The following is a 14,547-nucleotide window of genomic DNA, read 5'->3' on the forward strand; positions in this document are numbered from 1 at the left end:
CAGCATCTGAGGAAGTGTCCAGGCCACTGGCCTCGCTCAACTCCTGTGCCCAGTCCAAGTTAGGGTCATCCTGGAATTCATAAGGGTCCTGGGACCCCTCCAATCCTTACCCAAATTCGTACCCATTCAGAATCTGACCTGAGGTGAATAGGCCCCATCGAAGAAGGAGGCAGCGTCAGCCGACGCCGGTCCAACTCATTGGGGATGGGGATCGGGCAGACGTCAATGGTGGGCACCACTGACTTTGAGAGCATCGACAATCGAACCAGTGCCAGGGAAGGTCCCAATGGTACCACCGGTGCCGATATGAGAGCTGATCTGGAGGGAACCTCAGTGGCCGGGGCTGGAGCTGCCGGCGCGGCACCCGAAGGCCCCCCGACTGAACCCCTTGGGCCCAAAGGCTCTAAATCGGATCAGCCTGAACAATATGCCACGAGCGTCGACACTCCTCCTGCATTGCATCAACAAGAGCGACGGGGTGAAGTTGAAGGGTGACGGGATCTCTTCAACTTCTTCTTACCTTGACCCGAAGACTTCGAGGAAGAAGAATGGTGGTGGCTCCTCGACCGGTCTCGAGACCTTTCCCTTGAGTTACCCGGGAACCCACGCGGAGTTGAGCGCCGGGCTGCCATAAGCTTGAGGGACCCCTCCCTCAAGGCCTTTCGGGTGCATGGATCGGCACTCGGAGCACGACTTTGGGTCGTGGTCGCGCTCCAGGTACCACAAACAGACCCGATGCGGATCCGTCACCGACATCATGCAGTGACAGTCCTCGCATGGTTTGAAACCTTTGGGGACATCCCTCGATGCACCAAAAAACTCACCAAAAACTCAACAAAAGGGTCGAAGTCGGTCAAAAAGAGACTAGGGTAGCCCTCTTCGGATCTGCACATGGTACGGGAAGAAAATAACTCATGTCACTGCGCTGAGGCGGTTTCTATGTACTACTCCCGATGTCATCACAGCAACTACGGCGCCTGCAGAGTCGACCGACGCCACCTACCGACACGCAAGGGAATTGCTTAAAGAAAAAATCTCCAGATCCAGTCTGACGCCTGGAGGAAAATTCTAAGGTAAGGAATCTGCAACTAGAAGTCTCTATCAGATATTACGGTTCAGAGACATCTGTATACACCGCACAATTCAGCAGAGAAAAAGGGCATACGTATAATGAAACAGCACTCTTTCCTCTGCACAATCGCCTTTGCTAATCATTTAACATGTTTCCTTACCTTGTCTGCAAAGATCATTAGGCCGTAATCCGTTTTCCCACGAATGGCTCTACCCACGCACTGTGCAGCATGCCTCATGGCATCAAATGTCAAGAAGTCATTCTCTCTGATCTGAAACTGGTCTCTCAAGTACTCCAAACGAGCCTGGGTCAAAGAGAATCGAGTGAAATGGTAGGCAGCAACAAAAAAACGAGCACCAGAATTTGAACCACAGAGAATCTGAATGTTTTAGCAGTATTGGAAATGAAGCGGATGCTGCAGGAGATGATTTAAGTGGTTGGGCTATGAAATGAAGGGGTCACAAAAGAGGAAAAGGAAGCTGGGGAGAAGAAGACAAATGAAAATGAAGAAGATTCTACAGAGAAAAATAAACAAGAGAAGAGTACACACAAGGGAATAAGAAATAGGCCGGGGCTGGAAGGGTTGAAGCAAGAGGGGGAGAACAGAAACGTCGAGAAGGGAGGTGTCTTTATGCCTCCCAGCCATAAAACAGTGTGGGGTGTAACAGGTCCCCAATGAGATGGGTGGCCTTGGCAACGTTTTGTGTGCATCCGAATGCAGCAATAGCGCGGAGTACTCCAGGTCGGGATTTAGGAGCACTGAGAGCTGTGCAGGTCCCATTCCTAGAATAGCAGGAGGTGATGTACGAAGGATTGCAGTACAGTGCAAGAATTGTGAAGTGCCCCAATATTGCACTAACAGGACGTGCCACAGGGCAAGGCTGCAGAGCAACCAAGGGGCTACATGCAGGATGACTGCCCTTCTGTAATAATATGACTACTATTATGCAGAATTCAGGTTGACTAAGATTAAGATTTAGGTGCACTGGCAAAACTATTTCGGAAATGGCTAATATGCTCTCTTTTGTAAACTTGCAGTTTAATGGAACGTTAAAGGCTCAAGAAGGAACAGGTTAGACATATGACAACGGCTTCTACTTCACTTTACCTCAGTCGCTGTGTTAATTTATTTGCAAAGTTACATTTTAAAGAAGTATTTTATATATTTTAAACTTTTTATGTATTTATTAGGAAAGATTAAGTTCTTGAGCAAAATGTTGAAAGCATATAATTAATTCTATAAATTACCAAAACTGTGTGAGAAAGACAGAATTGAAAAAATACAGCTAGAATGCTGGACTGAAGCATATCAACCTAGAGACAACATAAGGGTGTAGGAAAACCAAAGGATGCTACTGCCAACTCACCTTCAATATTCGGCTTTGCGTATAGACATAAGGGACCCCAAACATAATCACTGCACGACCGAAGTGATGCACTGCAAATAACAGAAGAGCAAAAAGACTGCACATGGAGACTGAGTTGAAAAAAGATCCAATACTCAACATTATACAAATAATTGGTTCACTGGACTAAATTACATGTCACACAGTTATCACATGTTCAGTGCATAATAATGTTAAGTCATCTCTCCTACAGATTTATTTCTGGGACATGCTTCTCTGCTTTTGCTGGTACTTGAGCGCCTTGAATAGAAGGAAAAGTTAGGCCTAAGCTTATCCCTGGCCACAGTACTCAAGCACTGACACGACCTGCCCTGAAATCTCCATAGTTGCTTTTCTTAGCCTAAAGAGATACTATGCTCCATTCATGACCCGTGCAGAGAACTTCTTAAGAGTCCTATCAAATGTCCCTGGCTACATTATAATGGACAAAGCAATTCCTAGGACATGCCATCCATAAACAATGGCTCAGGTTACAGACAGTGACAACCACTGGTGTCTTCAGTGACTTGGGGTTAAGCCGATGTGCCTCCCTTTCAGATAGGACACTTAACTATTAATTACACCAGTTTTGCAAGGCATTTTCAGGGCTCTGGACAACTCCCCCATAATTCCCATCCACAGGTTTATTGCTAGGAAGGGTCCATTATTCTCAAGGTCCTTGCCGCTTGTAACCTTTTCATTCTGGAGAGAGCTAACAACGGACAAGGCAAAGTCTCCCAGAGTTAGAGGATGAATAGGTTCACTGAGTCCTATGCCTGGTGGGTAGCGAGCCATCTAAAATGCTCAGGAGTTCTCCCAAGACCTAACAACTATCCAGGGGTACTCAGTTAACTCCTACCCATGGGTTACTCTTCCAGTACTGTTCTGTTATGGCCTAATGTCCACATTGGGTAGTGTGAGCTACGTTTCTGTCAGAACCCATTTCAGAGGGCCACAAAATAAGTAGGAATTACTGGACCCAAATGGTGTTGCAGATCTTTTATTATTAATGTCCTAGTGCCCGGTCTCTAAAGGGCTCTGAGCAACAGCGCCAAATACCCCTTCAGCACTTGATTAGGTGGTAGCACAGGTCAAGCGGTCCTAGGCTTCTTGGGGGAAGGTAGGTTTAAGGCAAGCGCAGTCCCAAAATACAACCAACCACACCAATAAATGATTGCCCAATCAAATACTTGATCTTATGTAAAAAGAATTATTTATCTATTAAAGTATAATACACCACACTGCAAACAATATGCACAGCCTTCTTGAGGCAGGCGTTACCCAATATGCTTTCCAGCCCCACTTCACTATTTGTGAATAATGCTTATTCCCCAGTGGCGACATCCAAAAGAGGCCCCCGAAAGCGTTGAAGTCTCAAAAGTTCTATGGAGATTCATTAGTAAGATCTCTAAGCCCTTGTGCTAGAGCACGTCAGTTCAGAGCAAGTTACTTAGAACTTTGTGGCACTTTTCTCAATGTTACCTGATCTCATGGAGTGGCGGTTTAAAGTCCGCGGGCAACCCCTGACAGCAGGAAGCTGCGGTCACAGAGGCTGCCGTCCTTGGCGCTCCCCCAATGCGTTAAGTCTCTTCTGGGAACCAGGAGCAGTTCTCCAATGCTCCGGGGTGGGGGAATGGAAGTTGTTGCTCTTACTCTTCACGAGTCACAGCCCACCATGTCTTCTCAGCTGCACGTGGCATCCGGACTCTTCCTCCTTCATGTGGGCAGGTGGCACAAACAAGGGGATGACCCTCTTTGGGTCAAGTCACTGCATAGGGCAATGGATCTGTGTGTCTCACAATGCAGTGCTAATGGCGGTAACCCATATTCTACACATTTGCTCCACCTGCCATTAGGGTCGTGGATTTTGGCACACAGGCCAGCAGCCCGATTGGTGCAGTGGTTCCAAAGGACTGGTATCTCTCACCCTTCTCCCATTAGCCATGCAACACGATCATCCCTGGACAACGCCTCCTCGAAGCGATAATCTTATCTCGCAGCCCCCCCTGGTCTTAGGTCAAGCAGAAGCTGGTGCTACAGGAAAGTTTTCTTGATCTTTTTGGGAGACGTCTCCTCAGCCAGCATGGGAGACTGGCAGCTTAGTCCTCTGTCCTGGTCACAAAAAGCAGACTTTGTGCTAAACTTCTCCACACTGACATGATGTACAGCTTAAGTTTACAAATGGGAGTCTCAAGCTCCAATTTATGTATTGCGTTTCCGGACACACTTGTGATTTAGGGCCAGATGTAGCGAAATTCTGAATTGCAACCCCCAAATTGTGAGTCAGACCGACTCGCAATTTGCGAGTCGCAATTCAGAATGTTGGATGGTGTTCCTGAAGCCATCTGCGATTCGCAGCGGGGGGTCGCAAAAAGGCCCACCTCATGAATATTCATGAGGTGGGTCGCAATTTGCGACCCCCTTGAGAATCGCGGCACTCACAGGGATGGTGGCCTGCTGGAGACAGCAGACTACCATGTCTGTGACTGCTTTTAAATAAAGCAGTTTTTTTTTTTTTTGGAATGCAGCCCGTTATCCTTAAAGGGAAACGAGATGCATTACAAAACGAAAAAATGAAACGTTTTTGTTTCATTTTTTCACAGCAGGCAGTGGTCCACAGGACCACTGCCTGCTCTGGAAAAATGTTCTTAATACCATTCACAAAGGGGAAGGGGTCCCATGTGGACCCCTTCCCTTTTGCGAATGGGTTGGCACCCATTTGAAATGGGTGCTAACTGCGATTCTTTGCAACCGCGTTCGCGGTCACGACACAATACAACATCGCACTGCAACTCGCAATTAGGATTCCTTCCTAATTGCGACTCACAGTCCCGTTTTGCGAATCGGTAACCAGGATACCGAATCGCAAAACGGGGATTGGGAATCGCGATGTGCTTTTTGCACAAAGCAAACAGCAAAATTTGCTGTTTGCGACGTGCAAAAAGTTTTGTACATCTGGCCCTTAGTGTCTCTATATTTGTGTTCTCTTCACTTTGAAATGTCTAATCCTTTTTTGCCAAGGAAGTGGAGTACCAGGTCTCCTAAAATGACACCCAGTGTCTTCCAAGCATTGGGTTCTTCACAAGTGCACACATACCCCCGCACACACATGCATTCAGATGTTTGCAGTCTCCAATGTACTGTACCTCTCCCAGGCACACTCACAGCTTAGAGCACTCATACAACATCATGCACTATCTCCTATGTGCTGTACCTTCCCATAGGCACATGCACATCTTAGCACGAACAGACAGCTGCTCACACTATACATCCTTGTGTGCACATGCATCTGCCTGTACTATTTCTCCTGCACTGTACAGTCTCTCAGGTAAAGTACATCCTCAGGCTGCACAAAACCCAATGCAGGCGGTGGGCCAGGAGACACCACTTTAGTAGAACAAGTAAAATCAACATGTTCATCACTGGGAAAAAAAAAAAAGTCTGCTGCTGCAGCTGCACTTTTTGACTCCAGGTGAAGGGACTAGTCTTACACCTCCTGATGGTAAACCTTTGGGGACCCCTCCCGGTCCAACCAGACTGCAGTTGATGAGACAGCCCTAGTTTATAATTCACATACATTATTTGTATTATCTGATTATCAGAAATCATTACCAAGGATCCAGATGTCACCACAGGTGGTACATTCAGGGCATGGTACATTTCCATCAACATACAAGGGGCTTTTCCATCCAAACAGTTTCCTTCTGTTTACATTTCAATGGTGTCTAGGCAGACTCCTTATCATATGTGTTTTCCCACCTCACCTGCAACACCATATGTGCCAGTATACAAGTCCCTAGCCTGGTGGAGACCTGCAATCTCTTAGCAGGAGAAGCAGCAAGAGGTGCCTGGATGCACTCTTGCTACTATGTGACCCACAGGAATCAAAAAGGATCAAAGACTGAAACTGTTCTTAAGCAAATTTGGATGACTTCTAAAGCCACCAGTAACATTCAGTGAAGGTCCTCAGTGTAGAGGCATATGTGAAAGGTGTTCCTGTAAGGTGCAGATATTGGAGAAATTGATTCACACTTTGGTACGATTCCACGGGGGCTGGTAATAGCATGCGCTGGCTACAAAAATACAATTCATGGCCCAAAAGAAAAAACACAAACCACAGTGTGGCCCTGGCACATCTGACCCTTTGTGGGCAGAGGATAGTGGTCCTCTGGAAAAATGGGTGCCGGCCTACTTGGTGGGGGTTTAGTGGTTGTACAGATTTATTTTTGCCCTCTAGGCGATCTACAGTGATTTAGCAACCATGGGTAATACATGTAGTTAGGTTGAGAGCAAAAGATAATATTTATTAGGATCTATTTAAGATTCCAACTTCCGAAATGTCTCCCATCACATGAATCGTGGTTTGGAGCACTTCATCGAAGGATATACAAAGACTGTCAACCTTCACACACAGCGCTTCCAAAGAGGTCATACTGTATAAGTTACTTTTCTTCTGTGACTTTTTTTCTACCAGACACCAAACCCAGATTAGGATGTCAGACTGGATCCGGTAGGTAGCAAACGCCACAGCTTCAGCGTCATCCACTTCAGAAGGGCTGTGCATGGTGCCCACATAGGCTCCACCCCACCACGCTGACATCAGTTTCCTCAGTGAATATTTCTGTGCCAAAAACGTGTCACCACACTAGAATGATGTGTGATCAGTGTTCAGAAGCTAACATTGGGTGAAGAGTTCCTTTCCCAGAGCAGAAAGGAATCTGCAGTTAGTCTCTACCAGAACAAGCGTAACCAAAGGTAAGTAATTTGATCTTCTGGTAGAAATATCCAACTGCATATTCTTCACCTTAGAATAGATACCCAAACAATATTGCCTCCGAAGTCGGTGTGCACACCGGCTTAAACCAAAAAGTTCTGTAGGACTCAACGGGAAAAATGCCCGTCTCAACAGATCCCACCTGGTATTGTACAACCAGAAAGATGTCCTTGTGTTCCAGTTGTGTCCAGAAATGAGGAGCCTCCTGGCACAGGGTTTACAACCCCACTCCTTGTTTATTGCAATAGCACATGGTGGCAGTGTTGAACCAGCTTTCCCTTGATGAACTGGGGGGGGGGAAGGCTTTCAATGCCAAGCCGATAGTACTCAGCTCCAGATGGTTGATATGGAGCTGAGATTCCACAGGCGACCAAAGTCCTCTGATTTCTAACTCTCTCCCAGGTGGGCTCCCAACCCAGAAGTGATGCGTCGGTGTAGGAAGTTGGATCTGTATATACTATCTCAAAGTGAGAGATAGTGTGCAGAGTCCAAGGGTTCCCCTTAGAGGTTGACAGTGGCAAAGTTAGATAATACTAATACTTTATTTTGTGGTAGAGTGGTCGAGCAGTAGGCTCATCGGACGGTAGTGTTAAGCATTTGTTGTTCACACACAGGCAATAAATGAGGAACACACACTCAAAGACTTAACTCCAGGCCAATAGATTTTATATAGAAAAATATATTTTCTTAATTTATTTTAGAACCACAAGATTCAAGATTTGAGTTAGGTACATAAAATGCAAGGTACTTCACACAGGTAAGTATAGAACTTTGATTCAAAGCAGTAGTACACAGAGTTTTAGTAAAAATGGCAATAAGCTATTTTTAAAAGTGGACACTGCAAAAATCAACAGTTCCTGGGGGAGGTAAGTTTGGTTAGGTTTTTCAGGTAAGTAAAGCACTTACACAGTCAGTCTCCTGGGCATAGGCAGCCCACCGTTGGGGATTCAAGACAACCCCAAAGTCACTGCACCAGCAGCACAGGGTCAAAGGAGGGCCCAAAACAAATAGGCGCCTATGGAGAACTGGGGTGCTCTAGTTCCAGACTGCTAGCAGGTAAGTACCTGCGTCCTCGGGGAGCAGACCAGGGTGGTTTTGTAGAGCACTGGGGCGACACAAACAGGCACACAAAACACACCCTCAGAGGCACAGGGGCGGCCAGGTGCAGTGTGTAAAGTGGGTGTTGGGTTTGCTACTGAAAGCAATGGACCCGGGGGTCACTTAGGCAATGCAGGCAGGGCACAGGGGTTTTTTCGGGCCAGCCATCGACTGGGCTAGGTAGAGGGATGCCTGCTGCTCACTCCTGCACTGGAAGGTGGTTCCTCTCGGTCCTGGGGGCTGAGGGTGCAGTGCTTGGTCCAGGCGCCGGGTTCTTTGTTACCAGGCAGCCCCGATCAGGGGGAGCCTCTAGATCCTCTCTGCAGGCATCGCTGTGGGGGTCCGGGGGGGGGTTGACTCAGGGTACTCACGTCGTCGTAGTCGCCTAGGAGTCCTCTCTGCGGTGTTTGTTCTCTGGAGCTCGAGCCGGGGTGTCAGCTGCAGAGTGGGAAGTGTCACGCTTCCGGCAGAAAGAGAGAGTTCTTTAAAAGTTGCTAAAAAGTTGCAAAGTTGTTGCTGTTTTTGAACAGCGCCGATGTTCTCTGGAGTTTCTTGGTCCTTCGCGTTCAGGGCAGTCCTCTGATTCCTGAGAGGTTGCTGGTCCCTATCGGATGCATCGCTGTGCATGTTCTTTGAGTCTGGAGAGACGCCGGTAGGGCTGGGGCCAAGTCAGTTGTCGTATCCTTCGTCTCTGCGGGGCTTTCAGGTCAGCAGTCCTTCTTCTTGTTGTAGGTTACAGAAATCTGATTTCCTGGATTCAGGGTCACCCCTAAATACTACATTTAGGGGTGTGTTTAGGTCTTGGGGGGGGGAGGTAGTAGCCAATGGCTACTGTCCTGGAGGGTGGCTACACCTTCTTTGTGCCTCCTCCCTGAGGGAAGGGGGCACATCCCTATTCATACTGGGGGAATCCTCCAATCTCAAGATGGAAGATTTCTAAAGGCAGGAGTCACCTCAGCTCGGGGCACCTTAGGGGCTGTCCTGACTGGTGGGTGGCTCCTCCTTGTTTTCCTCATTATCTCCTCCAGCCTTGCCGCCTAAAGTGGAGGCAGTAGCCAGAGGGGCGGGCATCTCCACTAGCTGGGATGCCCTAGGGTGCTGTAACAAAAGGCATGAGCCTTTGAGGCTCACCGCCAGGTGTTACAGTTCCTGCCGGGGGTGGTGAGAAGCACCTCCACCCAGTACAGGCTTTGTTCCTGGCCACAAAGTGACAAAGGCACTCTCCCCATGTGGCCAGAAACTTATCTGGTTGTGGCAGGCTGGCAGAAACTGGTCAGCCAAGCACTAGGAGTCGGACTGGTATTCAGGGGGCATCTCTAAGATGCCCTCTGGGTGTATTTCACAATAAATCCCACAGTGCCATCAGTGTGCATTTATTGTGCTGAGAAGTTGGATAACAAACTTCCCAGATTTCAGTGTAGCCATTATGGAACTGTGGAGTTCATATTTGACAAACTCCCAGACCATATACTCTTTATGGCTACCCTGCACTTACAATGTCTAAGGTTTTGCTCAGACACTATAGGGGCATAGTGCTCATGCACTTATGCCCTCACCTCTGGTATAGTGCACCCTGCCTTAAGGCTGTAAGGCCTGCTAGAGGGGTGACTTACCTATGTCACAGACAGTGAGAGGTGGGCATGGCACTCTGAGGGGAGTGCCATGTCGACTTAGTCATTTTCTCCCCACCAGAACATACAAGCTGTGAGGCACTGTGCATGTGCTGAGTGAGGGGTCCCCAGGGTGGCATAAGACCTGCTGCAGCCCTTAGAGACCTTCCCTGGCAACAAGGCCCTTGGTACCAGGGGTACCATTTACAAGGGACTTATCTGTGTGCCAGGGATGTGCCAATTGTGGGAACAAAGGTACAGTTTAGGGAAAGAACACTGGTGCAGGGGCCTGGTTAGCAGGGTCCCAGCACACTTTCAATCATAACTGGCATCAACAAAAGGCCAAAAGTCAGTGGGTAACCATGCCAAGGAAGGCATTTCCTTACAGTCGGTCACCACTGTAAGCTCTGGGTGGGGAAGGGAGAGAGTCTGCTCCTGATCCAATTATGGTTGGTCAATTAACACTGTGGATCTTTAATAGTCTTCCCCGGAATCTGAACCAGGTCAGAAAAACTCCCCTAGTGCTGTGCCCACTGGGATTTTAGGTCCCACTGCACAGAAGGAATATGACATCAGATGTATTTCACCAGCAGGACACAGGAGGCCAGCAGAACCAGTAACCTCACAGTCGGCCACACTAAGATCAAAGACTGAGGCTGAAACACTGGGATCATAGCCCAAATGTTCGGGACTCTCTGCTCTGGAGGGTATACATGAAACTGCACCATGTTCAAAATGGCTTGGATGAAAGGGAGTGTCTGAGAAGGAGTCAGGTGAGACTTTGGCATGTTGATAGTGAACCTCAGCAAATGAATAAGGTTTACCATAGTCTGGAGTTACGCAACGGCTGCTTGGAGTGAGTCTGCCTTCAACAGTCAGTTGTTAAGATAGGGGAAAACTGGAAAGGCTAACCTCCACAGAAGTGCTGAAACTATTGCCATCACTTAAGTGAACATCCAAGGGCACCTGTGAGGCCAAAGGAAAAGCAAAGCAAACTGGAAATTCTCCTGGCATGCAATGAACCGCAGGTAATGCCTGTAGGCCTGCAGGCTGGGATTGTGGAAATATTTGTCCTGGAATTCCAACGCCACCATCCAGTTTCCGGGATCTAAGGCAGATATGAACTGTGCCAAAGTGAGCATTTTTTTTTTTTACCTTCATTTTTGGGGGACGTGGCCGGCAAGATGGCCATTCAGACGCACTAGAAGAGTGCTTGCGGCCCGCTTCTAATATCGTTCATCATCCTGCCCCCGCGCCCCCACAGACCCAGCAAAATAGTAGTGGAGGACTACGGGACCGAGATGAGGTGCAAGAGACAGCTGCAGTAAAGTATTCCGGCCTAGGTGCCGTACTCTGAGAGGGCACCTGACCCTAACATGGCAGTCAACCTTGCGGCTGGACGCTAAGCCGACGGCAGACCTTGAAGGAGGGAACCCTGGTGGGGGTGGTCTGAGCTGAGAGTCGCGTGGGAAGATCTGTTTCCCCCGCCTCATCCCCATTTGAGGTGAGAGTGGGACTGACGGTGGGAGACTGGGCCTAGTGGCCCCCTTGAACTAACCTGATGCGGTGGAGTCACAGCGGAGTAGGCCTGTTGCAGGAGACGACGCTCTGGCGCACAAAGGACAGCGGCGCTGGCATGGCCTGCGTTAGGCACCTGCCTGGGATTGTTGGACGGTGATGGGTCCTTGGGCCACAGTGCTACAGTGACCGGTAAGAGAGTTGAGTCTTGGAAGTGACCCGGAGGAACGCATCGTGAACATCAGTACCCTGGGAGAGCAGCGTAGGCTGGTGCTGCGTGTGGTACACACCATGAGCAAGGACGAATCAGGCAAAGGAGCGCAACACACCCGGATGGACCAACATACAGCACAAAATGTGGGAGGGGGTTTACAAAAAGAACCCCCTGGGTCCCCTGGAACAGGGAAGTGACCCCATTGGAGCACAAATCCTAGCTGCCATCGAGGCATCTGGTCAGGCGGTGCAAATGCAAATTGCGGCCATGGCGATCGACGTGAACTTGTTGAGAGCGGATTTTAGAGTGGTGGCTGAGCGCTCAGTCGCGACTGAGCAACAAGTGACTTCCATGCAGGCTGATATTGATACACTATAGACCTCGGTGGCCGCCCTGAAGGTTAAAGCGCACAAGCTAGAGGTGAGGGCTGAGGATGCGGAGGGAAGGGCGCATAGGTGTAACGTTTGCGTAGTGGGATTCCCCAAAGGGGCAGAGGAGATGCAGCTGGAGTCATTCTTAAAGGACTGGCTTAGAAAATCGCTGCCTACCACCTCCCTATCAAACGTGTTTGTGGTTGAATGTGCACATAGGGCATTGGCCCCTCCACCTCTGCCGGGTGCCCCTCATCGATCGATTATCGCCAAGATTCTCAACTTTAGAGACCGAGACATTATTTTACAGGAAGTGCGCAAACATGGAGACCCTACTTATGAGAATCATACAATCTGCATTTTTCCTGACTATACTAGAGAGGTGAAGCTCCAAAGGCAATCCTTTATAGGTGTAAAGCGTAAATTGAAGGAACTGGGCATGCTGCTCTATTCTGCCAAGTTAAAAAGTACTCCATGCGGGCCGCTCCCATTTCTTTCAGTCTCCTGAGACAGTATGGGATTGGCTAGAACTGAATGATGGGGTCAGAACACCGGGGTCTCCACGCAGAGGAAGCCGCAAGAAGCTCAGAAAAACAGGTGACTTGCAGTCCACAACGCGCAGGAACAGCAGATGGCGCCATGTGGCCCGAGGAGACAGGGTGATAGTATGTCCGGATGGCACCCTGAGTATGGACCGGAGGCGTCAGGATCGAGAGGAAGCTAGACTTCTAGTGCAATCCGTCACTTCGGAAATGTCCCCACGTTCTGGATCTCCATGTGGTGATGGTGGATTGACACAAGACTCGGACAGTCTAAAGTTTGAGAGGTTCTTGTGAATGTGTAACAGAAATTGGAAGAGTGGAGCTGGCCTACCCTCAGGATTGGAGATAGTGTTCCCACTTTTTCTGCTCAAACTCCCCCGCCCCCCCCCCCCTTTCTTCTTTCAAACTACTTCTTGGTGCTGGGTAATGGAGGCTTGGGGCGGATACAGGGCGTGGTCGGAGTGATGTACCTACGCTCCCTTCGCCCACCCCTCCCCCTATCCTTGACCAAAACTAACATTGTTGTTGTTTTTTATACCCCTTCTAACGGGGCGCATTATTCGTTGTGGCTTGTACTATTCATTGTAGTGATTAACGCAGTGATTTGGGTACAGTGTGTGCGAGGTCTGGATGGTTCAGTGAGAGGAGAGAGAGTACGGTGGTGACTCCATCCAGGCCAGTTCCCTTGCTATCGAGAAGGGACAGCGACTGCTCTCTATCTTCTCGACTCTGGGTTAGATAGAGGGGAACACACACGGATTGGGCAGACACTAGTTGAGGGTGGTGTTTACCCGGGGTAGTATGGAAATGTTGTTTATGGTTTCTAGTTGTTGGAGTTCTGTTTCATGCACTGAATGTACCGTATTTCCCGAGACGAGGAAGAGGCTCGGACTCCCACTGTTGAAAATGGGACGGGCTGGGGAGCGTGTTGGGGGGTGAACGGGGGGGGATTTGGGGGGTTGGGACGGGGCTTGAAGTAGAGAATGAGTTTTGGCAAAGATCATGGCAGGTACCTTAATGTGAATAGTTACATGGAATGTGAGGGGGCTGAACTCTTTTGTAAAATGATATAGGGTACATACATATCAGACGACTGGGGGCCCATATTGCTCTCCTACAGGAGACGCACTTGTAACGAAGTGCAGAAATTACAGAAAAATGGCGGGTCAGTTATACTCGGTGACATATTCATCCTACGCTAGGGGTGTGTCAGTATGGGTAGCCCTGGGGACTCATTTCCAACTAATAAGCCTCACAGCAGACGTGCAAGGCCGATATGTCTCCTTTCACGGAGGTTTAGAAGGCCGCGAGCTCTGCATTTGAAATATCGACACCCCAACTCAGATGATGCAGAGTTCTTTCATAAGCTCCAATGTGAACTACTACCCTATACAGGGATGCCCATCGTTTGGGCGGGTGATTTTAATTGTGTTTTAGATGGTACTCTAGATAGGAGCCCGCCAAAGACAGGCACTAAGCCTAACATGACTGCCAAGCTCCGCGAAATCATGAATAATATACACTTAGTGGATATATGGAGAGAAATGTAGCCCACTTCCACAACCTTTTCTTGCTACACTCCCACACATGGGGCATATAGTAGACTAGACAGATTCCTTCTTCCGAATGACGGAACCCTGGATGTCAGTCGAGCTGTCTATCAGGTCAGATTTCTGTTGGATCACGCCTGGCTACTATTAGAATGCAGCACACACACACACACACCTAGACCAGTGATCCCCCTGTGGCGCATGCGGCCTGAGTTACTTGGAGACCAGGATTATAGGAGAGATATTCAGGAAGTGTTGAATGGTTATTTTAGAAAGAACTGGACCACGACCCAAAATCGTGGCATAGAATGGGAGGCCCTTAAAGTTGTCATACGAGGTGAAAGCCTTACAAAAACATACTGTATTAGGAAGAAGCTAGACCAAGGGCTTGCGCAACAGGAGGATGTCCTAAC

The 14,547-nt window shown here is 48.7% G+C and overlaps 1 protein-coding gene across 2 annotated transcripts in view; it reads right to left on the bottom strand.

Annotated features, from left to right (window-relative positions):
- ERCC2 (ERCC excision repair 2, TFIIH core complex helicase subunit) overlaps nucleotides 1-14,547 on the bottom strand; it is a 1,394,405-nt gene that overhangs the window by 33,130 nt on the left and 1,346,728 nt on the right. For both annotated transcript variants that reach the window (XM_069207765.1, XM_069207766.1), the window contains 2 exons: nucleotides 2,440-2,510; nucleotides 1,233-1,376 (listed from right to left, as the gene is read on the bottom strand). In XM_069207765.1, coding sequence (XP_069063866.1) covers nucleotides 1,233-1,376; nucleotides 2,440-2,510 — 215 coding nt within the window. The remainder of the gene's footprint in view (nucleotides 1-1,232; nucleotides 1,377-2,439; nucleotides 2,511-14,547) is intronic.

The sequence above is a fragment of the Pleurodeles waltl genome, chromosome 9, assembly GCF_031143425.1.
Source record: "Pleurodeles waltl isolate 20211129_DDA chromosome 9, aPleWal1.hap1.20221129, whole genome shotgun sequence".
NCBI lineage: Eukaryota > Metazoa > Chordata > Amphibia > Caudata > Salamandridae > Pleurodeles > Pleurodeles waltl.